This window comes from Suhomyces tanzawaensis (genome assembly GCF_001661415.1).
Source record: "Suhomyces tanzawaensis NRRL Y-17324 unplaced genomic scaffold CANTAscaffold_1, whole genome shotgun sequence".
Taxonomy (NCBI): Eukaryota; Fungi; Ascomycota; class Pichiomycetes; order Serinales; family Debaryomycetaceae; genus Suhomyces; species Suhomyces tanzawaensis.
In genome coordinates this window covers 2347895-2370369 of record NW_017963636.1, presented here as the reverse complement: position 1 = coordinate 2370369, position 22475 = coordinate 2347895, and the positions used below count along the sequence as shown (strand labels likewise).

Sequence of the window (22475 nt, the reverse complement as noted above, 5' to 3'; positions counted from 1 at the left end):
ATGTACTTTTATGGTGGTGATTGCTCTCGATTTTTATGCTGATTTGTAGGCATTCCAAACGACTGGGATTGGCATTTTGGCCATGACCATGCCCACAACATAGCACTTCGAAGAACTGATTTCTCCTGCCGCTTTAGCGTTCTCCTTTGCACAACTCAGTGTTGGTGAAAGGTGCATTTCGAATTGCTGAGGACTCCTGCCAGAAACGATCTGCATCTGCAGACGTGGTTGTAGCAAAACAGCTACGGTCTATTGTGATGTATGGTGGGTGTAAACTTACATCCAGCAGTCTACGAGCGTGCAGTAAGACTAGCCGGAACGCATAGCACCATTTAATGAACTTTGCAACCTAAGCTTTTTGCGGTGCTGGGTGGTAGGATTAAACTTCGGAAGTTGCCTGCTCCGCCCGTACCGTCCTCCTAATGGGACATTATCGCCGGTTCGGGTTTCTCGGAGACACTAGGGGATGTTCCAGCCATTCTTCACAGTGCTGGATCGTGGCCACCAGATGAGGTACTGGCTAGGCCTCTCTCCCAGCTTTTGAACCCTGACTAACTACCTTACATTCCCGGATACGAGATAACCAACGGTCAGATCTCGAACCTTAACCTGTAGATGTCAAGAACCCAGATCTGGATGAGATCGTGTCGTGACACGGGAATGTCGGGCAAAACGCGAAACACGTAAACACAAAATATGTCCCAAACCGCCCACAGAACCTCGGAGAGAACCGTGACAAACAACTCCGTGAACGACGCCAAGCTGCTCATCCAGACACGCCCAGCCTGGTACGCCAAACACCAAACACCAAGCGGTCCTGCCTCATCTGCTAGTGTCGTCAGTGGAGTAGCGTTTGGTCCCACTGTCTGCAGCCTTCGCGTGGACAGCCGAAACGAGGGTCTGGTATTGTCGGTGTCTGAGGAAGCCGAGCAGTGATCGGTCCTATCAGCTAACGCCGTAGGCGCCATCCAGCGCCAGCGCCTACGTCCGCTGCCATAGCCTGGCCTACTTTGCCCCGCCAACGCCATCTTGGGCGCGCTCAAATCTCCACAACCAAGACATAATAGATGTCTGGGCACTATTGTGACAATTGACGGCGAGCGCGCTTCCTTCATAACCACCGCCATGTCAACTAGTAACTCAGACACCCATGGACAGTGGAACCTCTAGCAGCCACCATCCGTGGTGGCGATCCTACCGCCCACTGAAAAGGGGTCAGGAGGCCCATGACACCACTCCCGTGCCTGAACCCCCCTCTGGGAAGCGCAGTCGCCTGCTTCGGCTCTCGTCTATTCCTATTGTTGACATATTTACCCGAGGTGTGGCGGGCTATGTGCAGGCGCGATGCCTCGTCTATCCGTCCATCAGACACTGTCCACGGGACCAACCACGGGACCAACCACGGGACCTGGCTCCTCCAAACGCCCCAAACCTTGTCCCCAACCCCACTGCCAGATGCTGCCCAGGCCATCGCCCCCGCCCACTCCCACGCCTCCACCAATGGCAGTCGTCACACCGGTTTGTGGCGCACTTCAACGGCTGATTGTGACGATGTCGTGCCGCATTTTGCACCCGATTGTTGACGACCCGATTGTTTTGGTGGCCCCGCAAGGCCACCTCTCCGGTATTATATATGTAAGACGGCTTCCCGTAATCTGCTTGCCACACCAGTCCAACTCTCTACTTTCGTTAACACCATGCAATTTGCCGTCCTCACTCTCGCCATGGCTGCGTCTGCCAGTGCCTACTACCTTCCCACCAACAGCTCCAGCGCCATTTCCGTGGCTTCCAGCTCCTGGCCTGAGTCTGAGTTGACCACCAAGCTCACCACCGTGACTGTCGATAATGTTGTTTCGGTTTACACCACTGTGTGCCCCATCACCGAAGCCGAGGCTTCTGCCACCCCAGCAGCCACCCCAGCAGCCACTGCTCCAGTCACCACTGCTGCTGCCCCAGCACCATCCTCTGTAGCTGCCGTTCTAGCCTCCTCCGACGAAGACGTCACTTATACCACTCAAATCTTTGTCACCACCACTGCCGGACCAGCCAACGAAGCCAGTGCCACAGACGTAAACTCCCAACCCACTACTGTCTGGCCTGAGTCCTCTGCTGCTCCCGTTGTGTCTTCTGCTGGTCCTCCATACCCTCTCAACTCCACCGTTATTATTTACAAGACTGCTCCATACACCAATGGCTCTGTTCCTACTAATGGCACTGCTCCTGCCGTCCCAGCCACTGCTGCTCCAGGCTCTGTTTACCTCTCTTCTGCTGCTCCAGCTCCTGCTCCTGCTGCCACTGCTGCTGCTCCTGCTGCTGCTGCTCCTGCTGCTTCTTCTGCTGCTCCAGCTGCTCCTGCTCCAGCTGCTTCTTCTGCTGCTCCTGCTGCTCCAGCCCCAACTGCCAACGCTGCTGCACCAGCCCCAGAATCCTCTGCTGCCCCAGCTGCCCCAGCCACTACTCTCTCCAGCGTTTCTGCTTCTCCTTCTGCTGCCTCGCCAGCCATCGTCACTTACGAGGCAGGTGCCAACATCTTGGGCCAGTCTGTCTACGCCTTGGCTTTGATTCCATTGGCCTACTTGATTTAGATGAATATTGTAGAATTATTTAATCGATCATAATAGACACCCACACAGAAAATGAAGCCATTCACCCGATCTTTGTAAGAAGGTTAGCACAAACAGCTTTGGTAAGTTTCCCTCTTTGGACGTCCTTGCAATGTAGAAACTATAACAAAATCAAGTTTAGAGTAATGAAAAAGGTTTGGGATGGGATAGCCGACGTATAACTTTCTATTTCGACTGTGCCTTATGGTATTAGCAACATAACAAAGACTCAGTGAGCCTCGACACTTCTAACTAATGATAAATTACCCTTACGTACCTATGCCAGATAATTATCGAGCCACGGCTTAAATTTAGGTCATGACCTAGCAGTCCTCTGCCATACGTAACTTGCCACATAACATATTCCCTTCGATATTAAAAATTAACTGCGTTTATCAGAACATTTGTGACTTGTCACAGGACCTTTGAGGGAGAAATACTATAGCTAATGTTAGTGCTTAAGTGGAATAGCATTCGGGAATCTCCAGTTAGAATCAGGCAATATGGTCCTGAGGAGCTACGAGTAAAATGTCTAACGAGAGCTGCTATTCTAAAGACACAGCAAGATATAGCACCGCCAAAGATCGATTGACAGCCCCTAATACGACGTACAGATGTTGCTCGAAGCAGGAATCATGGCTTTTGACGCTGGAACAACGGTACCTGGAAGCATATTTTGGGCATCTTAATGTATGTCACATCATGGAGCCTCCGCAACAGTGGCTGGACTCTTTACGATTGGTTGGACTGAATAGAACAAGCTTTTGGTCTACTCAAGGTTCTTTTCCAACCCTTGAAAGTGGCAGTATGGGCCATCATGGATAAATTCCTGTAGGGAATGGAAGGAGATGAAGATGATACATGCGAAACAAGCCAATCAGATAAAGACTATTGGCAAAAAGACCCCGACTTGATTTGGCTGGAGTTCATAGAGTATGCCCATTCATTGCATCAAGACCACTGGGACTTCATAGAGGAAAAGAGGAGGGGAATTAGCCCAACATTAAAACTCGGTTTTGAAGCTTTGGAGGATTCATGAGTAATTGGTCAACAGCAATTTATGGCAAGTCTAATAAATCCACGAACACAGCACACTCAACGTGAAAAGCCACCTTTTAGAGAATTCACAGCAAACTGCATTGAAGCTTACGATTTCCAGGATTATAGAGTAATTCTAGTAAGTTTTATCAACACAGAATTGGCGGAAATATTTTTAATCGATATTGATCCACTTGAAAAATCTACAAAATTAAGTCTTTACATAAAGCGGCCAAAAGTCCCAAAAAAAGGGATTAAGGTTTTTTGATCCACTTTTAACTAAGCTGTTCTTGAATCGAAATACCGTTCCCAACCAGAGGTAGTAGGTGAATAGCTCATCTAACTAAAAATATGTTAACAATTCCTTGGGCTCTTCAAAACGCTGAGTTGCTTTGGAACTCGATCCACAAGATGAAAGCTTTAGCAAAAACAATTTTATGTAGCCATATACAGAAGAAACCAATTTGATAGTTAAAAAGATGTATAAACCCAATTAATAATTTGATTTCAAGATGATTTAAGATTGAATAGGACTAATCTGTCCTATCACAACAACAAAACAGATCCTTCACTACTGAACTACTCCGTGAGTGGCTTAATGTAAACCGAAAAGCCTGGAGTAGGGACAAAGTGAATACTTAGAGAACAGAGAACAGAAATGTTTATTGATTTTTATTAGTAAGTGCTTATTAATGCTGCTGTAAACACGGAATGACATTTCTATCCTTCAAACACAACAAGAAAAGGTTCTGTGGTCTAGTTGGTTATGGCATCTGCTTAACACGCAGAACGTCCCCAGTTCGATCCTGGGCAGAATCAATTCTTACTTGCGCAAATGGTTTAGTGGTAAAATCCAACGTTGCCATCGTTGGGCCCCCGGTTCGATTCCGGGTTTGCGCATTCTTTTTTGATCTTCGGATACCTTAATTTTTAAAGTAGTTCTTCAATGAAGATGTGTACTAGAAACAGACTTTAGAACGGGTAACTCGGGAAATTATCACCTTGCCGCTTTCTGGCATTAGAAAACTCCAGGAATCGGCTCCCGCAAGCAGCAGTCATACTATCAAAGTAATAGTGATATTGTAATCCTTGGAGAGGACTGCGCTACTAAATCCACCAAAACCACTCCAGTCATAACGGTCTATTATGATTGATGTGGCATAGCCAGATTTCTACAAGAAGCTTTGGGCAATTCAAATGGATCCTTTTGGTTAGTAGTGAACACTTTATGGAATGCTGATAGACTCTTCATGTAGGTGTTGGTTGATTTCAAATTGTATCCGAAAACATTGTCAAAATGGATACATCATGACGATAACGCATTAAATTCTAATCATATTGAGTACTATACAGCATAAGAATTAAACTTACTCTTTAGAGCTGTTGTAGTTTTAGGCTGTTGTTGAAAAGTTTGGGAGCGGATGGCATCGCTTATATAGTCGCATCTTTTCAGTATCAGAATTACGCGGGTCGCCCCGAAATTACGCACTGCAAGCCCTAACTGGTTCAAACATGAATACTACATGTAAATGACAGTGCCTATATTCTTGTATTAGTGTCGTAAAATAGCTACACTGAGTATTTATTTTGTGCTGTAACTTAGGAGGGGATCTTTGTGAGGTTGGTGTAATATTCATCAAGCTCTTTCTTCCAACTGGCCAACATGTCCACCTTATGAACTTCAACGTCAAACTCGTTTTCATCCACCTCTGCATCGTCCTTATCTTCAATTGGGTTAAGTATTCCGGTGTTGAGCTCGGCGTCGTCTTTTTTCGTCTTTGCAGGTAGATTGTTAATTACATTCTCATTTCTTTGTCTGAACTCAACTTGATCCTTCTGACTCATTTCGCTCTTTACTGCTTCTGGGATTGATGTTTGCAATGCCTTGAACCAGTCGTCGATAATTTTGAGCCAGTCTGATTCTGTCACTGGCTCTTCTGTTATAAACAAGAGCTTGGTCATGTTCCTCAACTCTCCAAGTTTGTTCTTGGGCGCAGCGTCGGATATCTCTTGATGAAAGCCCTCACTTCTATCCACGTACTGATGATTAAATAAGCTCAGTGACGAATGTGCAATAGATGAAGCCGCTTGGTTCAGGTTCTCTAGAATTGTTTCGTCTACCTCCATCCTGTCTTCGTCGTTTAATGGAGCTAAAGTACCCATTGATAAATGTTCATTAAGCCTCATGTTCACGTGTATGTCTTTGGTACTCAAATTTGGTGGGAATACTGGCTCTGATGCGTCCTGTGATATAATCACTTCTCTCACAAAATCAACTTTTATCTTCTCCAATTTTCCTGAAACCATCAATTTAACCAAGAGTTCTTCAAAATCATCCTGACTTATTTTGAACTTGTTTCTCACGTATTCAAAGCGAAGAGTCTTGTAAGCTTTCAACAAATTCAAAATTGATTTCTTCACCAAATTCTTGGAGACTTGGTCAATTGCCAAGACAATGAGATCATCCTTGATCATGGGGTCCCGTTCTTGTTGAATTTTATGCACTGCCTCGGAGAACTTAGACACATCAGACGAGTCATATGCCTTTATAAGAAGGAGCAAGTTTGAATACTCCGGCAAGGACGCATAAGTACTGGTTTCTTGAGACTCGAAAGGGTTAAACTGATTCTCGGTCAATAATGAACATAAGATTAGGTATTTCAAGACCTTTTTCTTTAAGGAAGAGCCAGCTTCATCATAATTGTTGAAAGATTCATAAAACTCCAATCTTGCTTTCTCATAATTGCCTCTGTAGAATTGGATCTTTCCTCCACATTCCCTAATTATGCCTAGTATCTTTGGATGGGTAACCGTGGTGGTGCTTTCCAAACTCTTTCTGTACAATTGGTTCAATTTCGAGAGGTTTATACTTCCCCGTTGCTCCGAGTAGAATTGGATTTCTAGGGCTATCAAATCCAAGGAATATGATTTCTTAATTTGTTTTGGCACTTCGCTAAACTTTTGGTTGATTGCATGTATGAGTTTGGAACAAGCATCGTACTCCCCATTTCCCAACAATATGGTCAATTGACTAAGACTAATTTTGATCCAGAGTCTGTCGTAGTTGGACCCCTGGGCGACTTTGGAGTTGCTTAAAAACTCCAAGATGGTGTCGTACAATCGTTGCACGAACGCTTGATCGTTCGATAGAGAATAGTTATTGATAATTCTGCTCAATGAATCCGAACCGTAGTTGTACGACACTCTGGGGAGGACGCGTAAGAGATTTTCGAGGTATTCTAATGTCTCATTATACTTTGTGGCGTTGAAAAAGATCTTTATAAGTTGCTTGTACGACTTGAAGACCCATTCAAAAGTCTCCAGGTCCGATTCGGATGAGAATTGCTCTATAAGCCCTTTGAAAGACCCTATAGCTGCATCGATGTCGTCGAACTTCAATGCTTTGGCTGAGTAATACTTTTGTTCCTAACGGTTAGTACTGCTCCATTATCATCGTGATATAGGTCAAACTTCCACTTCCAAAGTCAGCCCCATCCATTGAACGATGTTCATCTATTGTCCGTCCATCATCATAGCCAATTCCACACACAAAGCTCTGGATGCTCAAGTTATGCTGGTACTTACTATCCCATCTTCTTCTTCTTGTTTGTCACCTGATTCATCGACTTCGATTTGTTCCACGTCTTCATCATCTTCATCTTCTTCAAATTCGAACTCGTATGACTCTTCACTGTAGAATTCTTCGTCTGACATTGCAATCTGATAACGAGCTTCAGTGACTTCTTTATCAAAAGGGGAAGCTTTACTGCATATAAGTATTTTGGGACTGTATATATTATTTAGCTTGGTTCAGATGTTTTTTCTATAGGTTTTATTCTCAACAATTATCCGATATAGTGTAACGGCTAGCACGGTTCGCTTTCACCGAGCAGACCCGGGTTCGACTCCCGGTATCGGAATTTCTTTTTTCAAAGATCTCACCTTTAATTTTTAAAATTTTTCTCGATGCTTTACCTATGTCTTATGTTCGTTCAGAAATTCAAAAAATAAAAGGAATTGACACGGACAGGAATTGAACCTGCAACCTTTCGATTTGGAGTCGAAAGCTCTACCATTGAGCCACCGCATCACCCTTGAGGAAATATGATTTACTTAGTATTCATCCAATGTAGTACATAAATGCCAATTTTGGGAAAATTTGCTCCCCTGAGTTTTATAGGTATTTAAATGCATTCTCGTAGGCTTTTCTGGATAGCCCGAAACCACAGATAGCATCACATACTCTTCCAGTACTATTGAAGGAAACATGGAATTGATCTTCATCTGGGAAGTTGGAACACTCATTTTCCCATTATAGGGATGGAATGAAGGAAAACATACCAGAAGAGACCTAAAACACACATTTTTCTTCATCTAAAAGCCACAGCTACTACTAAACTCCTCAATCAAGGATCCGAAAATAACTACATTGCTAATTAACTATCCGGTAGTCTCGTAAGTTGACTATTCTTTTCTACTCATTAGCAATATACTTATACAATTTCCTCATGAAATTTTGCAAGAAATACTTTCTGTCGCCCACGTAAAGCTATAGTTTTGTTGTGGGTACTGAAAAATTTGGAACAAATCTGGCGCGATAAACTCAACCCTCTATCTTTTTGACTGTTGGTAATCATAGCTACTATCGTAAAGTATTCCATGGAATAGTAATGGAAGGGCATCCCTAAAAAAAACTACATTCGTGACAGGAATTGGATTTCATTTCCCAATTTTTTTTAATGTTTACCAATTTTTCGTGGAAAATGATATTTTACGAATCCTCAAAAAGGAAAGATAGATTTATAACATCACTAATTAATTTAAATTTCTAATTGGTATCTCTACTAATAGATGAAAAAATGTAGAACTTCCTATGGATGAGCGAGGTGGAGTGCTGTAACTTAGTCTTTGTTCGTGTACCGATTCTATTATAAGATGCAATGTTTGTAAGCCAAGAAAGCTCATGAGGGATATTTTTTCTTGCTAGATTCCAGTAAGTTAAACCTAGCTTGGCAAGTAGGAAACTGAACATAATATGATAAGCAAATCCCCATAGATGTTCTTATCAATTTTTACCTTAGCTATGCATCTTAATGACAGAAAACTGCGAGACCACAACTTTTTAGAGCTAGGATTTATTATGTAAGGGGTTTCAGCCCTAAGCATTGAATCCAGTGAAAAATACTCCATTGATGAAGCTAGCATATTCTTTTTCTTATTAAGCGGATGAATATCCATAGGATTTCAACAATAATTGAATACTGATTGTTTCGATCATTAGGGAGTTTCTATTCGTTCTTGCTATTGCTATACAGAGATGTGAGAACCTTTAGAGGAACAACGTGAAACTACCTTTGTTAAAAGTTAATATGACAATTTTACCATCTGAAAATTAACTGTGTAACTATTAGATCTCATGTATGTAGTTGTGATCTATTTTCATTATCGAAGAACACATTTTCTGTTATCATGCTCATACTTCAGCACTTCTAATTTACTATCTGAGCTTCAAAATCAATAGTTGTGGACTATTCTCCGTATAATTTGTCTTTTTGTTCTGAAAGGAAGTAAAATTTCCTTTATTATGGCAATTAAGTGAGTAGATCTCGCTGATAACACTAAAAATCCTTTCCAATGGATAATATACGACTTATTTGTCTCATGTGAGGTATTTCAAGGCAGAAACACTTTTGGTTTATTTTCTATACTTTGCTCTGAAAAATACACAATCCTGCATACAAGGATCATACATATGGAGTTTGTTGTTTCACTAGTATTAACGACCAGTAAGAAAGCCTGGTTAGCTCAATCGGTAGAGCGTTTGACTCTTAAGTTAGACATCAAAAGGTTGCGGGTTCGACCCCCGCATCGGGCTTACTTCTTCTCGCCTGGTTAGCTCAATCGGTAGAGCGTTTGACTCTTAAGTTAGACATCAAAAGGTTGCGGGTTCGACCCCCGCATCGGGCTTATTTTTAATTTTTACACTTCTCGCATACGACTTTGGATTGCTGGGCTAACAGACGTAGTCGGATCAACCGTTTCGTCAGGTGAAACGCGGCTTCCAAGTCTTACAAAAATCATATCAATAAACTTATATTAACCTACCCAGAAATGAACCTTTTCCTATTAAACTGGCCCAATCTTCGACTTAAGAAGGTCGGACCATTTGAGTTTTTGTAACCCAATACATATTATGAATGCTAGTAATGCCAAGATGGCAAGTGATATCAACGTGAGCTTTTCCACTAGTTTCTTGTTTCGCTTGCTTTTCTTATTTTTTGATAATGACGAATTGGCCCGCAGCTGCAGCGAATAAGAAGCCTGGGGGCTGACTGCTGGCGAGACCAGGCGAAACAGGTCCTCGAGGGCCCGAGGGACCCTCAAGTTGGCATACTGTTTGTGTTCTTCCGGCACGATGTCCCCGAGGTAGAACGGGGCTAACATGTCCACTGCATCGTCGGAATGGGCTACGTCTTCGAACGCCTCGGTGCAGTCCACTCCTCCGCAGTCGAAGAGGACTTCAACCCCGCCAGGGTGGTCCTTGGCAAATGCTGTGACGTCGTAGACTTTGTTGTATAGGATCATCCAGAGGTCTTCTGGAGTGTCATGTTCTCTGACCTGCGAGGTGGTATGATAGCGGGATCGTACGGCAGACCCACTACCTGTGGCTTGTGTCATTGTGGCCATGCTATATGGTCACCATTGAGTGATGTCGGGCTTTGCTTTGGTTTTGTGCCGACGGTGAAGAGACTCCAGCTGGTTTTCCGTGCGGTTTGGCGGTGAAGGCTGAGACGACGGGAAGGTTTCTGGAACAGATCCTCGCTGTTTGGGGCAGGTGTCTTCTGGGTTGGATCCAGCTGTTTTGGATTGTCTTGCTGGGAGCAGAATAGGGTGGGTGAGGCAGATTTTGCGGCTCGTTCTTTGGCACCAGTAGGTATTAGTGCTGGGGTAGTACACACAGGGGGATTTTGGGCAAGCGAACGGGATACGCCTTAGAATGAGTGGTGCTCAAAATGGGCCTCGGGAGAAGTCCATACATGAAGAATTCGTCTGGCGACACGCGTGTCGCGCACGACATGTGTCGTGCGCCGGCCAGACAACAAAATCGATCTTGGGCTATTCCAGCAGTATAGCGTATCCAGAACACAGTCGTCGGCACCACTAGACCCGTACTCCACCACTACCCCAGCCACATCTCATCTTTTCTCCCCCACCATGAGTTATCGATCCTCCAGCGCATTGCCCTCGTCGAAAAAGACCCATTCCGAGAAGCACAAGCAGATCCTCAAGCAGCTTCTCAAGGAGAACGCCAACAAGTCGTGTTCCGACTGCAAGACTGCCAAGAACCCCAGATGGGCATCGTGGAACCTCGGATGCTTTGTGTGCATCCGATGCTCAGGAATCCACAGAAGCATGGGCACCCATATTTCCAAGGTCAAGTCGGTGGACTTGGACGCCTGGACCGACGAGCAGGTCGAGCTGATGATCAAATGGGGCAACGAGAAATGCAATGCATATTGGGAGGCCCAACTCCCCGAGGGATACGTGCCCAACCAGCTGAAAATCGAGAACTTTATCCGTACCAAGTACGACTTGAAGAAATGGGCCTTGTCTCCAAAGGTGCCGGATCCCATGACCCTCACTACAAGCTCGCCAGCTGCCCAGGTCGAGACCCCTGCGGTGCCTTCCAAGTCCTCGACCCCATCCTTGCCCAGCAACGACTTGTTGTCCTTCTCGGGGGCCCTGCAACCACAACCATCGGTGCCCTCCAGATCTGCATCTTCCTTGTTGGACGACGATTTTGGTTCGTTCACCTCATCTCCCTCGCCCAAACCGCAACCACCAGCTCCACAGCCACAAGCATCGTTTGCCAGAGGTACCCAACACACCCAGTCCGCACAATCAACCGGTGGCAGCATGAACAGTGCTACCAACGGAAGACCTGACCTTAAGAAATCGATTTTATCATTATACTCGTCTCCTTCATCGTCATCAAGTTTTATTCCTCAGCAACCTAGACAGACTTACAACAATTCCAATAACGCTAACATCAATAACCTCAGCAATTCATTGAATGGATTGAACTTCAATACGACTTCCTCGGTCCCATCCCCCGCACCTGCCACCAACTATGGAAATTCCAACACCGGCTCGCCAAGTTCGACAAGTAACAGTGGCCATGCATCCACCGCTTCTTTCAATTCTTACAATAACTCCAACGCCACCTCCAACGCCAACGTTTCTCAAAACAAGCAGACTACATGGAACAACGAGTGGAACGACTCTGGATCCTCTTTGCCCAAGCAATGGGGCAACTCGTCGGCCCCTGCATCCAATAACACTTTGAAAGTCAATGGATTGGATGACGACTTGTTCAAGAATGTGTGGAGTTGATTTTGCATACGGCTTGTACGATTTGTTGAGCTGAACCGGCTAAGAGATAAGAAAATGAATGTCAAGTATTCTGCATGGCTAGATGTTGGCAAAGACATGTTAAGCCATGGATCGTTTCTCTTCAGAATGTGACTTGTTCAGAAAACCCTACTGGTTTTAGCTTGTTAGTTCTTGAGTGCTCCTACGGCCGAATCGAATGAAACGCTACTTGACATATCAACGTTATAGTATTAATATTATACACTAATGACCTCCAGTAGTTGGCAAGCCAACGTACACCTTGAACGAGTCGTAAATCAACCATTGGAATCCAGTCAAGGTACCAATCATCACGATTCTGACTGGGAGACCATTCCAGACCCCAGCGAACCCGATCTTACTGTAGATTCTTCCCAAAGCTGCTCCGATGCTCTCGCCAGCCTTTCTATCTGAGTTTACCTTGGACACCATGACATCGGCCGGATGCGACACCACGGCACAGAAGATACCAGCGATGTAACCACCTAAGAACGAAACTCCGGTCTGTTGCACGGGCGTGTATTCCGACACTGGCTTGCCCAAGTACTGGTAGATCAACTCCACAGTCTTCTCAAAACTGGCGAATTTGACCATAGTGTAAGGGATCTGTCTGAACCACAAAGGCACCAATCCCTTGTACAAACCAGCAATTCCCTCGGAGGCCGTGATCTTGGACCAGCCTTCAAACACGTTCTTTGCGTAGGGGGGAATGGTGGTTTGGGTCTTGACCTTAATAGTTTCCAATGGACACAAGGCAATATCTGCCAAAAATTCCGCTGATGCCGAAGCTGCAAGGAACACTCCTGTCTTGTAGTCTTTGGCGAATTGCGGACCCACGGCGTCGGAGTAGGTCTTCTTGAAGAACTCATAGAATCCGTACTTTCCAGCACCTTGGAACGAATAACCAATGAAGGTAGCACCAATCCCGGAAAAGATTGAGTCACCTTGGGTTTTCAAGATGGTACGCCAGCCCTGGATGTTGGACTTGTAGAGGGCAGGATTCACTTGACGTCTGCACTTGACCAAGTCCAAGGGTGTGACAGCCGAGTGAGTCGGACCACAAGCAATTATACCTCCAACGGTACACGCAGCGTAGTACTGAGGGCTGAACAACTCAATTCCTCCTTTGGGGGGTACTGGCGACGAGGAGCCGCCTCCGACCTTGTCTGAGAGCTTTTTGACCTGGTCGTTGACCGGCTGAAGAAGGGCGTCGGAAATGGCCATTTTGACAGGTGACAGGTGACAGGTGACAGGTGATGGGGTATTTAACACGGGTGAAGTTTCAACTCTATCCAAGAAATGGGTTACTTGGTGCTCTATGGGCCCGGAATTCGCCTGGTTCCCTGCCCCTTTTATACCTGATAAGATTGCTGCGGCTACACCGGGATGCGGGGCCAGCCTACCACCGCCAGGATCAGCGAAGGACAGGCTATAGACGCCAATGGCGTGCAGGGAGCATGCGCGTAGTATCCCCAGTCTGCAAGCAGCAATCCGACCAGTGTCCGAGCCCTGGAAGACTAGAACCAGCTCCTAGTGGTAACTCGGCTCGGTCTCGGTTCTGCTGGTTTCGGAGTATCCGAAGCATGGAAGTTTCAGTGGCAGCGAGAATGTAACGTGACGTCACGAGCTTCCTGGCATCACTGAACACCGGGATGAGATGTGATTGATTTATGGGCCTAGGCAGTTGTGGTTTAGGTAAGTGATAAACCAGCAAGCCGGCTTTTGGTGTAGGATTACCCTTCTCCGTATTATGCGCTCCTGAAAAATATTTCAACCGTTTGATGGGTTTTTGACAGCTGGGTGAACCTTCATTTAAACGAGTTGAAGCTGGGTTCTTGGTCCGAAATTGGCACTAGCAGCATCAGAGAGGGAGTCAGGTTCTTTCAGTGTATTCCTTCCGTTAAGATTGGTAGTAAAATGGGAGAGAATATGGAATATTAGATCATGTACTTTTATGTGCCTAACGGGGCATTCAAAAGCTCTAGGATAAATGCTAGGTTGGAGGATGCTTTGTACATTTCCATCCGTGTCATCCCACAGTATCCCCAATCACTATTGTCCTCATTCAACACACTTCCTGTATATGTCACTACAAAGGTGTAAAAACATTTTATTAGTATATAAACAACGGCAAGCAGTTAATCATGGATTAATGCCTATCAAAAAAGAGCGTGTTCCACGCTAAAGAATACGGAAAGAAATATAGGGGTAAATTAGAGAGCCAATGCAGCCTGACCCCTTTCCAAAACCACGTCCCACCTCACGTTCCGAATGGCAATCTCGCCATCGGTCCAGCCTCCCTCCGACAAGTCAATTTCTTGCACAGTCTCGTTTTCAGCATTCTGGCACTGGAATTGGTCGTCTGCTATGAACGATAAGATTTCAAGGCCATGAGTAACTATTCTCACTATGGGGGTGGATTCACTCTCCAATTTTCCCTCCAAACGCTCCACGTTAATGTACCGTTCACTCTTGCAGTCCTTGCACTTCATCACGAGGTTGGCGTTCACAAATTGGGTCACGGGGAAGTACTCGTAACGGGTCACTTGTATGGGTTTGTCTCGGTGTGCCCTGCATCTGGTGCACTTTACCATGAACTTATAGTCAAAAGGATATTCGGGGTTATCTAATGGTTCCAAATTGAACCCGTTGGTTATTTGGGCTGAGCCCTTCAATGTGTAAGTAAGCATTGTGATGATAGAGAAACATATAGGAGACTTTCCTTTGCTATTTATACTGGGGTCCTCGTGGTAAGGTCGCTCGTGTTGTTTGATACGACTCATTGCTGCGAAATGGTTGCGAAAATCTCCGAGCCGAGCTGAGTCATTCGGCGATAACTGGACAGAAAAGTGACTCGAAAAGAGCACGAACTCGAGCATGGCTCACGGGACACCATCGGAAAGTCCGAAGCAACATTAAGATCATCGCCGAAAGTGTGTGGTCAAAATAAGGGCCGTATTACACTCTCCCTGAGAGCTCGGGCGAGACGAAATAGGAAACGGTGAGTCAGGCGATTACATAAGCAGAGATGGTTAGTGCCACAACAGGGTTATAGTCTGAGAGGTTAGCACGGGTCAAGCCACATGATCCCATTGATACGTTACAACCAACAGTATGACCGAGTGGGGCAAATCGGGGTCTTTCCAAGAAAAACGAGCTCTGAACAGTTCTTTAGCAAAAAAAGATATACAAGTAGATAGCAAAGAATTCTTTATTATCTTGCTATGGAGGGGCGATCTGGGCCAAGCGTACTTACGATCTGGAGATGGTCCATTCGACATCGGTGATGCTGACCTCTTCGCCTGCCTTTTCGTCGAAATCGTACCATTCGTTCTCCTCCAAGTCGATCTCCTCGAACTTGGTACCGGATTCAGGGCCCACAGCCTCAAATCTTCCATCGGGAATGAACTCCACGAAGTCGATGCCTCTGGCATCGATCTCCAAGAGAGCAGCCGACTTAGAGTCTTCGCTCAACGACTGGTTCGTTTTGAGGATGTTGGCCGAATGTTCTCTCTTGCACTCCTTGCACCTGAAAACGAAGCTGGCTTCGCCCTTGGAGCCTGCCTGCTCATGAGACTCGAATCTGTTGATGGTGACTGGCTTGTCGTGGATTGTTCTGCATCCGGTGCACTCGATCTTGAACTTGTACTCGAACGGAGTTTGTGGGGTGTCGAATGTGGTCAATTCGGCTATGTTGGTGAGGGTGGCCGACACCTTGAGATAGAACTTGACCATGTTTGGATGGTGGATGGGTAGGATGGAAGTGAAATTGGAACTTGAAGATAGACAAATGTCGTGGAGGTTCTCAGCGAGGATTGACAAATGTCGTGCGACGCAGGCAGTGAATGAGTATGGAGAGTAATTGTAACCGGTTGCACTTGTGTCGATACAAGGCTAGCTTTATCGCGTGGAATGTAACTAGTGGAAGAAAAACACTAATGGCATCTATTTTTTATCAGGATAATTCCCGTAAAATAAGCTAGAATAACTGTCAAAATGAGACACATGTCTCAACTGGTCTTGCAAGATCTTCAAATGGGATCGGTTACAGATCTAGTTTCCTGGCCAGGAAAAAGCTAAAAAATAACAGCTGTACTAATCTTATCACTGATCTCCATTCAGAATTTGTAGAAATTCCAATAAATTCCTGGTGCAGTTGCAAATGTGATAGTAGTAGTATTAAGTTATTTGTCACTGTGGAGAGGCTTGCTACTGCTGAGCTAAGGTAATCTTCCCACTCATGGTTTAGATGTTTCAAAATACTCCTCATATCATTCAAGCTGAATGGCATGGTGATTAAACAAGTTCTTTGGATGCAATCTTAATGATTGACGGCCCTAAATTGCTTTATCTCATTGCATTCGCAAGCGCTAACATTAATTTGTCGCTCAGAAGTGATAGTACTCGTGGTTTAATTAGTTGTTTAAAAGTACGCTAGCTCTATTTAATTTCTTACATTAGTCCTAATACTGTAGTTGAATACCAATGTAAGTAATTCTAGCAGTCTCTCTTTAGTTTTTGATAGAATATAGTGCTAGCAGTCCCACATAAGTCGCTTACTTAAAAATAGTAAGTCTTCCAATTAGCTTATGCAATATCTAGCGAAGGTTTAATAAACTAAAAAGATCAAAGTACAGTAAATAGCATAGAAGCCCAACTTGTTGCTTATCTAAGCAAAGGTGCCAACCTATTTAACTGCTTATATTATTGCTGCTCCATTAGAAGAAATGGTGCTAGCACTTTAATTATTTGCTTCTTGAAATATGCTAGCAAGTCCTGCTTATTTAAGTAATGTCAGGAACTAATTAGTTCATTATACGTAATAGCCTCGCAGCTTCATATTAGCTTATATAAGCATAGCGATAGCAGTCTAACTAGTTGGTCGTATGCTATAGCCTCTGATTAGGCAACATACTAATAGCAGTCAAATTATAAGCAATAGTAGCTTTATATTTAGAAGCTGCTTGCCTCTATTGGTGGACTTATTTCCACCGTAGAAACCTCGTGTTGTTCCTGAAAGTTGCCAATACGCTTTCTCTTCCTGGAACTCCGACTACGCACTCCTCTGCCATAATACGACATCCTACCGTACAATTCCAGGACGAGGCCAGCCCAGGACGACATTAGCATCCACTACAACAGTATAACTCACTCCACACACAACTCCTTCATTTCCACCTCTTCCTTCCCACCACCATCCTCAATTCTTCATTTCACCTCTTCATTTCACTTCTTTCCGCCCATCCCAGCGCCTCGCTTACATCACCCAGCCTGGCCCCGCCACTACCCAGGCAATATCTAGCGAGCTAAAAAACAGTCAGGATAAGACAGAAAAGAAAATCGGGCTCCTCATCACCACAGCTCAGGACTATACCCGAGCTAGACACAACCGTAGAACCAGGCAGCGGGAACTGAAAGGTCCACACAACTCGCGGCAACCATCCTCCTTCGGTTGTCCCACCACAGCCGCCATCATAACAAGAGTTTGCTGCTACAACAGAGTTTGCTGACAGAACACCAGGCGCTTCCCTCCAGCGGCTCCCACCACCACCACGGCATCGAAGCGGCTGATTTACTGGAGAGATCCGCCAGCCAGACTCCGTGCATGACCAGCCAGTCCTAAGCATCCGCCTACCCACTGCAACCGTTCCATCCTCGCAAATGACAGACCCTCGAGACAAAGACTTCTCGGACGTGGTCCACGGCGAGGACTTGGAGTTCCGAGAGTCCGTGGAGCCCAACTTTCCCATCCGCCACAAGCTCTCTGCGTTGTCGATGCCCCCTCCACAGTTGCTCCTGAACCTCCTGGAGTACCAGCTCGTGACCCTTGCTGGTGCTGCCTCTGGCTTCGCTGCCGGCGTGGCAGTGTGCCCGTTAGACGTGGTCAAGACCCGTTTGCAGGCCCAGGGTGCATTTCTGCCCGGAAAGTCCCAAATCAACGTCAAATACAAGGGTTTTGTGGGCGCATTCAAGACCATTCTTCATGAAGAGGGCATACGAGGCCTCTACCGAGGCTTGGTGCCCATCACAATCGGCTACTTGCCTACGTGGACGATATATTTCACCATCTACGAGAGGGCCAAAGCCATATACCCAGACATCCTCGCCCGCAACTTCAACATCCACACAGATGCCGTCAACCACTTCTTGTCGGCCATCACAGCGGGAACTGCATCCTCCATTGCGGCCAACCCCATCTGGGTGGTCAAAACCAGACTCATGATCCAAACAGGTGCAAACCAAACCATCTACGGAAACACCAGCCCCCAGACCAAGCCAGAGAGAACATACTACAAGGGTACTCTCCACGCCTTCAAGACAATGTACAAGGAAGAGGGCCTCGGAGTGTTCTACAAGGGTTTAGTGCCCTCGTTGTTTGGGTTGGCTCATGTGGGAATCCATTTTCCCGTGTACGAAAAGTTGAAATTAGCTCTCCACTGTGAACCGACTCCGGAGTCCAAGGGTCTTTTGTGGAGGTTGATCTTGGCCTCTTCGATATCTAAGATGATCGCTAGTACAATCACATACCCACACGAAATCCTCCGCACACGCATGCAAATTCAAGGTTCTCATGAAGATAGAAACAAACGGGTGTCCATGGTGTCCACCATTAAGAGGATATACCGGAAGGAGGGTCTTAAAGGGTTTTATGCTGGGTACGTGATAAATTTGGCCAGGACGGTGCCTGCCAGCGCAGTGACTTTGGTCAGCTTTGAGTACTTCAAGACGTACTTGTTGGAGTTGACGGGTAAATTATGAATAGACATGCATTAGATCGTAGTATATGCACCAATGCATATACCGTTAATATTATCAAATAACTAGATGATTTTGTACAGTTTCGCTTTTGAGAAGAAACGAAGTAGTATACAGTAGGAATGTTAGAAGGCTATAGACGGGATTCAGGGTCTAAATGTACCCAATGATTATTCCATAAACTATAATAAGTACCCTGTTGTTGCGATGGTGGTAGCTTCGCAAGATGATACGTTAGTACCTTGACTACTTTCGGGAGGTCAAATAAATGCAATATGTCTTTTAATGAATGCAGACTTCACTTATGATTTGTCTAAGCTGCTGCTGAATAATAAACGAGTAATGATCAATTAGCTTATTGCTGCTTTTCCTAATAGATCAGATTTTTTTTTGCACCCACATGCAATGCATTAAATGGTAGGAGTTGCGAAACTATCAGAGAAGCTTTTCCTTACAACTTAGCTTCTTCTTGTCATCCACCAGGTTATTTTGCGGTAATCTTTTACCCCCGTATTATCTGCGAGAGAACATTTTTCTGGTCGCTTCCGATTCGGCTATCAGTAATATTTTTTGATCGAAGTACAATTATCGAGACGTACTAGCCATTGCATCCATAAATATTCGTGTACTTCGGTGTATTTGTCGTATACTTCAGGTCTTTGCAGACTGACCGGGACTGTACTTACCGATGCTTAGGGAGATATGGTATGTTTTTCAGTTCTAGAAAATAGCCATTTGTTCTTGAAGACCAAAAAGCATCCAAAAGCAAATATACAACCAAGCCCATGATGCCGCTCATGTCCTTATCGATACTGTCAGCACTCTTTTGACCACTACAACTCAGATATCAACTTGGTACCACCCCGAGATCAAGTCCTGCATACACTACCATCCCACATCCAGACATCTCCACGTGATAGTGATCTGAACACACAAGCCAACTCCACCCCCAAACTACATCAATCACATGTGGTGGTCCGTCAACTCTGTAGCAGCTGCCACGTTGCTTCTAAGCTCGGTTGTGGCCGAGCTGGGCGCCTCAATCGCCCCACCAACTGCCGAAAACGGACTAGGTCTCCTTGAGCCCCTCCAACCATCTCCACCACCAGAAGGTCCTCTCCACAATCGAGACCTTGCCACCGGCGAAATCGGCACCGGCAATCCCGAACAGTATGAGGAGGACGAGCCTTCGCCCGTGGCGGATGTCGACGTCGAGCTTCCTGCGCTTTTGACAGAAGACGATTTTGACACATCTACCAAAGAACAGTTGTCGTTTGTGGAATTCTACTCGCCCTACTGCTCCCACTGCAAGGAGTTCTTCCCCACCTGGGAGAAGACCTACAAGGAGTTCCACAAGGAACTCAAGAAGCTCAAGATTCAGATGAGGCAGGTCAACTGTGTGGAGAGTGGAGACTTGTGCAACCGTGAAGACATCGATGCATACCCCAACTTGAGGATATACTCCCCCAACAAGGGTGAGGTCGAGGGGCTGAAGTTCGTGGAGAGCTTTCCACGGACGGTGGTCAGAACTCCGGACAATTTGAAGAAGTTTATGAAGAACGCAGTAGCAGAATACGACAGTGGAGCTATCGATTTGCCCTCCTCATCCAAGCTCTTGGATACCGACGAGATCTTGAAGGTGGTGGCAGGTGACATCAGCGAGGCCCATTTTGTCATGTTCTATCCTGCCACGGCCAAGCAGATAGCCGAAACCGAGGCCACGTCCAAGAACATGTTTGACTCGCCCTGCATTGACTGTATGGAGATGAAACAGACCTGGGACAAGTTGTCCAACCGGATTTTGGCCACCGTAAAGTCTGGCCACGTCGCTTGCTACGACAACCCCACCATCTGTAAAGAGTTGGGGTTCAAGAGCTTGAGCGATCCGGGTGCAAGAGGATCCAGATACAAGATTCCGAGGTTCGTGATGTTCTTGCCCAACGAGACAGGCATCGTCAGAATGGACTACAATGGCAAGCCCATTCTCAGCGAATTGAAGGCCTTCTCGGACAGGTTGTACGAGAACTCACAGTACGAGAGAATCACCTCCAGAGGCTTGAGTGAAGTCATGGACTTCAGAATGCACCTTCCCAGCAGTCCTTTGAGCCAGTACTATCCCTTACCCAGCAAAGTATCGGTGGTGTTCTTCTTTGACATAGATACCGTCACCGAAGAAGACAGAGCCATATTGCCATACTTGCTCGATGTCGTCACCAAGTCTCCTTTCAACGTTCATTTGTACACAGCCAAACATGTCAAAATACCAAGGGATATCCAGGAGCAATCGGAATCTTTGATTGACTACATCAACTATGACTCCAGCGCAAGATACAGCTACGACAGAGCCATGTTCTTGTCGTCAGCACTTACCTCCAAGCCTACCATTTACATATTCAGAGACTACGCCTTGTTTACTAGCACTTTCCAAACTTTCGCTCCCGAAGACTTGAGGGACTACAAGAAGGTAGAGGAGTTTGTTGTCAAGAACCAGTTCCCGTTGTACGGAGAATTAACCCCAGAATTATTGCCTCACTACTTCAATACTGACCCCAGCCAGAAGTCTGACAAGGTGGTGGTGACTTTCATCGAGTCCACCGATGCAAAGCTGACCAACGATCATTTGTACAACATCTCGTTGGCTGCCCATGAATACTACTACAACAGGAGAGCATACCACTACGGCTCCATTGTTGACCAACGCGCCGACAAGGCCAACCGGGTCAAGCAGTTGGAAGAGGCCAACGCAGACAGTGCCAAGATCATCAAGGAAATGAGCAAGGAAATCCCCCATTTCTTCGAACAAAGCGAAGTGTTGTTCACGTTTGTGGATGTGACCAGAAAGGATGAGTTCAAGCAGGTGAATGGGTGGGATATCAACATTGATGACTACCAAGTTGGCGACACCATCATTTTGAGTAAGGACAACCGTTACTTCTGGGACCAGAATATCAAGGGCCACAAGTTGCGAAATGACCCTCATGCCATGAAGCCAGTATTAATGTCATTCTTGGATCCTAAGTTTGCTGTTGGTAGCAAGATCAGTAGGCAATTGGTGGGGAGCCCATACGGCGGAGTTCTTTCGTTTATGGACTATGTCCACGATCGCGGTTTCTTGGGATACGTTGGCTTTATTGGAGCCATTTATGTTTGTTTGACCTTTGCTAAGAAATTCCAGAGAAGAAGACACAGAGGTTCTGGTGGGATCTTGGGCAACTTGGAGAAGAAGGACTGAGTGTATAGCTAGTTTTAATAACAGAATAGTGCGAGGAAGTGTAGGCGACAGCTAGGAATGTGGCTGGTGGTTGCAATCGCCAGGGGTATGAGGAATAGTGGGATTATTGAAATACCTGGTGGTTAATCTAATGGTGATAATTTTTGAGGCTCTCTAGAGCTGAATCTGTGAAATGAAGAGACGACCAAAGCACTAATCAAATATCCATTTCGTCTGTTTGTGGTTAACCCGGGAAGGCAGTTTCCGTGAAAAGAAAAAACTATTAAGAGCATGATAACATTCTATCCAGAATTGGTATAGAATATACATTTTTTCAATTCCTACTTGGACCCACATCTGAACTAAAACATATTTCATGGATTCCGTCTGGATTCCAATTTTGATGATTTGCTAGTTCTCCTAGTTTCAAATTCCCTCTAATTCTTAGTGATTCT

At 45.6% G+C, this 22475-nt stretch overlaps 11 protein-coding genes and 6 non-coding genes across 17 annotated transcripts; 9 read left to right on the top strand and 8 right to left on the bottom strand.

Moving 5' to 3' along the window:
* Window positions 1–268: 268 nt before the first annotated feature.
* Window positions 269–828, bottom strand: CANTADRAFT_24910 (uncharacterized protein). The gene has a single exon (XM_020207257.1). The coding sequence runs from the start codon at window positions 768–770 to the stop codon at window positions 591–593; it is 180 nt and encodes a 59-aa protein (XP_020067492.1). The 5' UTR covers window positions 771–828; the 3' UTR covers window positions 269–590.
* Window positions 829–1412: 584 nt separating this feature from the next.
* CANTADRAFT_143339 (uncharacterized protein) lies at window positions 1413–2997 on the top strand. The gene has a single exon (XM_020206300.1). The coding sequence runs from the start codon at window positions 1698–1700 to the stop codon at window positions 2583–2585; it is 888 nt and encodes a 295-aa protein (XP_020067491.1). The 5' UTR covers window positions 1413–1697; the 3' UTR covers window positions 2586–2997.
* A 134-nt stretch (window positions 2998–3131) lies between these two features.
* CANTADRAFT_98746 (uncharacterized protein) lies at window positions 3132–4132 on the top strand (the record flags this gene model as incomplete). The annotated part of the gene is made up of 2 exons (XM_020212015.1): window positions 3132–3293; window positions 3439–4132. The coding sequence occupies 2 exons, from the start codon at window positions 3132–3134 to the stop codon at window positions 3640–3642; spliced, it is 366 nt and encodes a 121-aa protein (XP_020067490.1). The 3' UTR covers window positions 3643–4132.
* A 254-nt stretch (window positions 4133–4386) lies between these two features.
* CANTADRAFT_t28 lies at window positions 4387–4460 on the top strand. The gene has a single exon. It is a non-coding gene; the product is annotated as a tRNA-Val (tRNA).
* A 10-nt stretch (window positions 4461–4470) lies between these two features.
* CANTADRAFT_t29 lies at window positions 4471–4541 on the top strand. The gene has a single exon. It is a non-coding gene; the product is annotated as a tRNA-Gly (tRNA).
* A 636-nt stretch (window positions 4542–5177) lies between these two features.
* On the bottom strand, window positions 5178–7371 carry CANTADRAFT_24908 (uncharacterized protein). Its single transcript, XM_020207256.1, has 2 exons — window positions 7227–7371; window positions 5178–7067 (listed from the first exon to the last, which is right to left on the bottom strand). Exons 1-2 carry the CDS (start codon window positions 7353–7355, stop codon window positions 5241–5243), a joined length of 1956 nt encoding a protein of 651 aa, XP_020067489.1. The 5' UTR covers window positions 7356–7371; the 3' UTR covers window positions 5178–5240.
* Window positions 7372–7489: 118 nt separating this feature from the next.
* Window positions 7490–7561, top strand: CANTADRAFT_t30. Its single transcript has one exon. It is a non-coding gene; the product is annotated as a tRNA-Glu (tRNA).
* Window positions 7562–7659: 98 nt separating this feature from the next.
* Window positions 7660–7731, bottom strand: CANTADRAFT_t24. Its single transcript has one exon. It is a non-coding gene; the product is annotated as a tRNA-Trp (tRNA).
* Window positions 7732–8027: 296 nt separating this feature from the next.
* On the bottom strand, window positions 8028–8356 carry CANTADRAFT_143294 (uncharacterized protein). Its single transcript, XM_020206296.1, has one exon. The coding sequence runs from the start codon at window positions 8321–8323 to the stop codon at window positions 8135–8137; it is 189 nt and encodes a 62-aa protein (XP_020067488.1). The 5' UTR covers window positions 8324–8356; the 3' UTR covers window positions 8028–8134.
* Window positions 8357–9435: 1079 nt separating this feature from the next.
* CANTADRAFT_t31 lies at window positions 9436–9516 on the top strand. The gene has a single exon. It is a non-coding gene; the product is annotated as a tRNA-Lys (tRNA).
* An 11-nt stretch (window positions 9517–9527) lies between these two features.
* Window positions 9528–9608, top strand: CANTADRAFT_t32. The gene has a single exon. It is a non-coding gene; the product is annotated as a tRNA-Lys (tRNA).
* Window positions 9609–10007: 399 nt separating this feature from the next.
* CANTADRAFT_42653 (uncharacterized protein) lies at window positions 10008–10262 on the bottom strand (the record flags this gene model as incomplete). The annotated part of the gene is made up of 1 exon (XM_020208915.1): window positions 10008–10262. A coding segment is annotated over one exon (255 nt), but the record flags the coding sequence as incomplete, so codon positions are not given.
* A 594-nt stretch (window positions 10263–10856) lies between these two features.
* Window positions 10857–12035, top strand: AGE2 (Age2p; the record flags this gene model as incomplete). The annotated part of the gene is made up of 1 exon (XM_020211432.1): window positions 10857–12035. One exon carries the CDS (start codon window positions 10857–10859, stop codon window positions 12033–12035), a length of 1179 nt encoding a protein of 392 aa, XP_020067486.1.
* A 243-nt stretch (window positions 12036–12278) lies between these two features.
* Window positions 12279–13277, bottom strand: CANTADRAFT_43729 (Cu/Pi carrier; the record flags this gene model as incomplete). Its single annotated transcript, XM_020209001.1, has 1 exon — window positions 12279–13277. The coding sequence occupies one exon, from the start codon at window positions 13275–13277 to the stop codon at window positions 12279–12281; it is 999 nt and encodes a 332-aa protein (XP_020067485.1).
* A 989-nt stretch (window positions 13278–14266) lies between these two features.
* On the bottom strand, window positions 14267–14743 carry CANTADRAFT_19925 (CXXC motif containing zinc binding protein; the record flags this gene model as incomplete). Its single annotated transcript, XM_020206501.1, has 1 exon — window positions 14267–14743. One exon carries the CDS (start codon window positions 14741–14743, stop codon window positions 14267–14269), a length of 477 nt encoding a protein of 158 aa, XP_020067484.1.
* Window positions 14744–15305: 562 nt separating this feature from the next.
* CANTADRAFT_46023 (CXXC motif containing zinc binding protein) lies at window positions 15306–15788 on the bottom strand (the record flags this gene model as incomplete). Its single annotated transcript, XM_020209279.1, has 1 exon — window positions 15306–15788. One exon carries the CDS (start codon window positions 15786–15788, stop codon window positions 15306–15308), a length of 483 nt encoding a protein of 160 aa, XP_020067483.1.
* Window positions 15789–17714: 1926 nt separating this feature from the next.
* Window positions 17715–22041, top strand: CANTADRAFT_4367 (protein disulfide isomerase; the record flags this gene model as incomplete). The annotated part of the gene is made up of 2 exons (XM_020208995.1): window positions 17715–18801; window positions 19919–22041. 2 exons carry the CDS (start codon window positions 17715–17717, stop codon window positions 22039–22041), a joined length of 3210 nt encoding a protein of 1069 aa, XP_020067482.1.
* Window positions 22042–22475: the final 434 nt, after the last annotated feature.

Bases quoted from the DNA above. Each gene is read 5' to 3' on its own strand.
- CANTADRAFT_24908 (XM_020207256.1), bottom strand. From the start codon at position 7,355: ATGTCAGACGAAGAATTCTACAGTGAAGAGTCATACGAGTTCGAATTT. The intron at 7,068-7,226 runs GTAAGTACCAGC...ACTAACCGTTAG, and splicing joins AAGAAGAAGAAGATGGGATA to GAACAAAAGTATTACTCAGC.
- CANTADRAFT_143339 (XM_020206300.1), top strand. From the start codon at position 1,698: ATGCAATTTGCCGTCCTCACTCTCGCCATGGCTGCGTCTGCCAGTGCC.
- CANTADRAFT_24910 (XM_020207257.1), bottom strand. From the start codon at position 770: ATGAGCAGCTTGGCGTCGTTCACGGAGTTGTTTGTCACGGTTCTCTCC.
- CANTADRAFT_143294 (XM_020206296.1), bottom strand. From the start codon at position 8,323: ATGCCCTTCCATTACTATTCCATGGAATACTTTACGATAGTAGCTATG.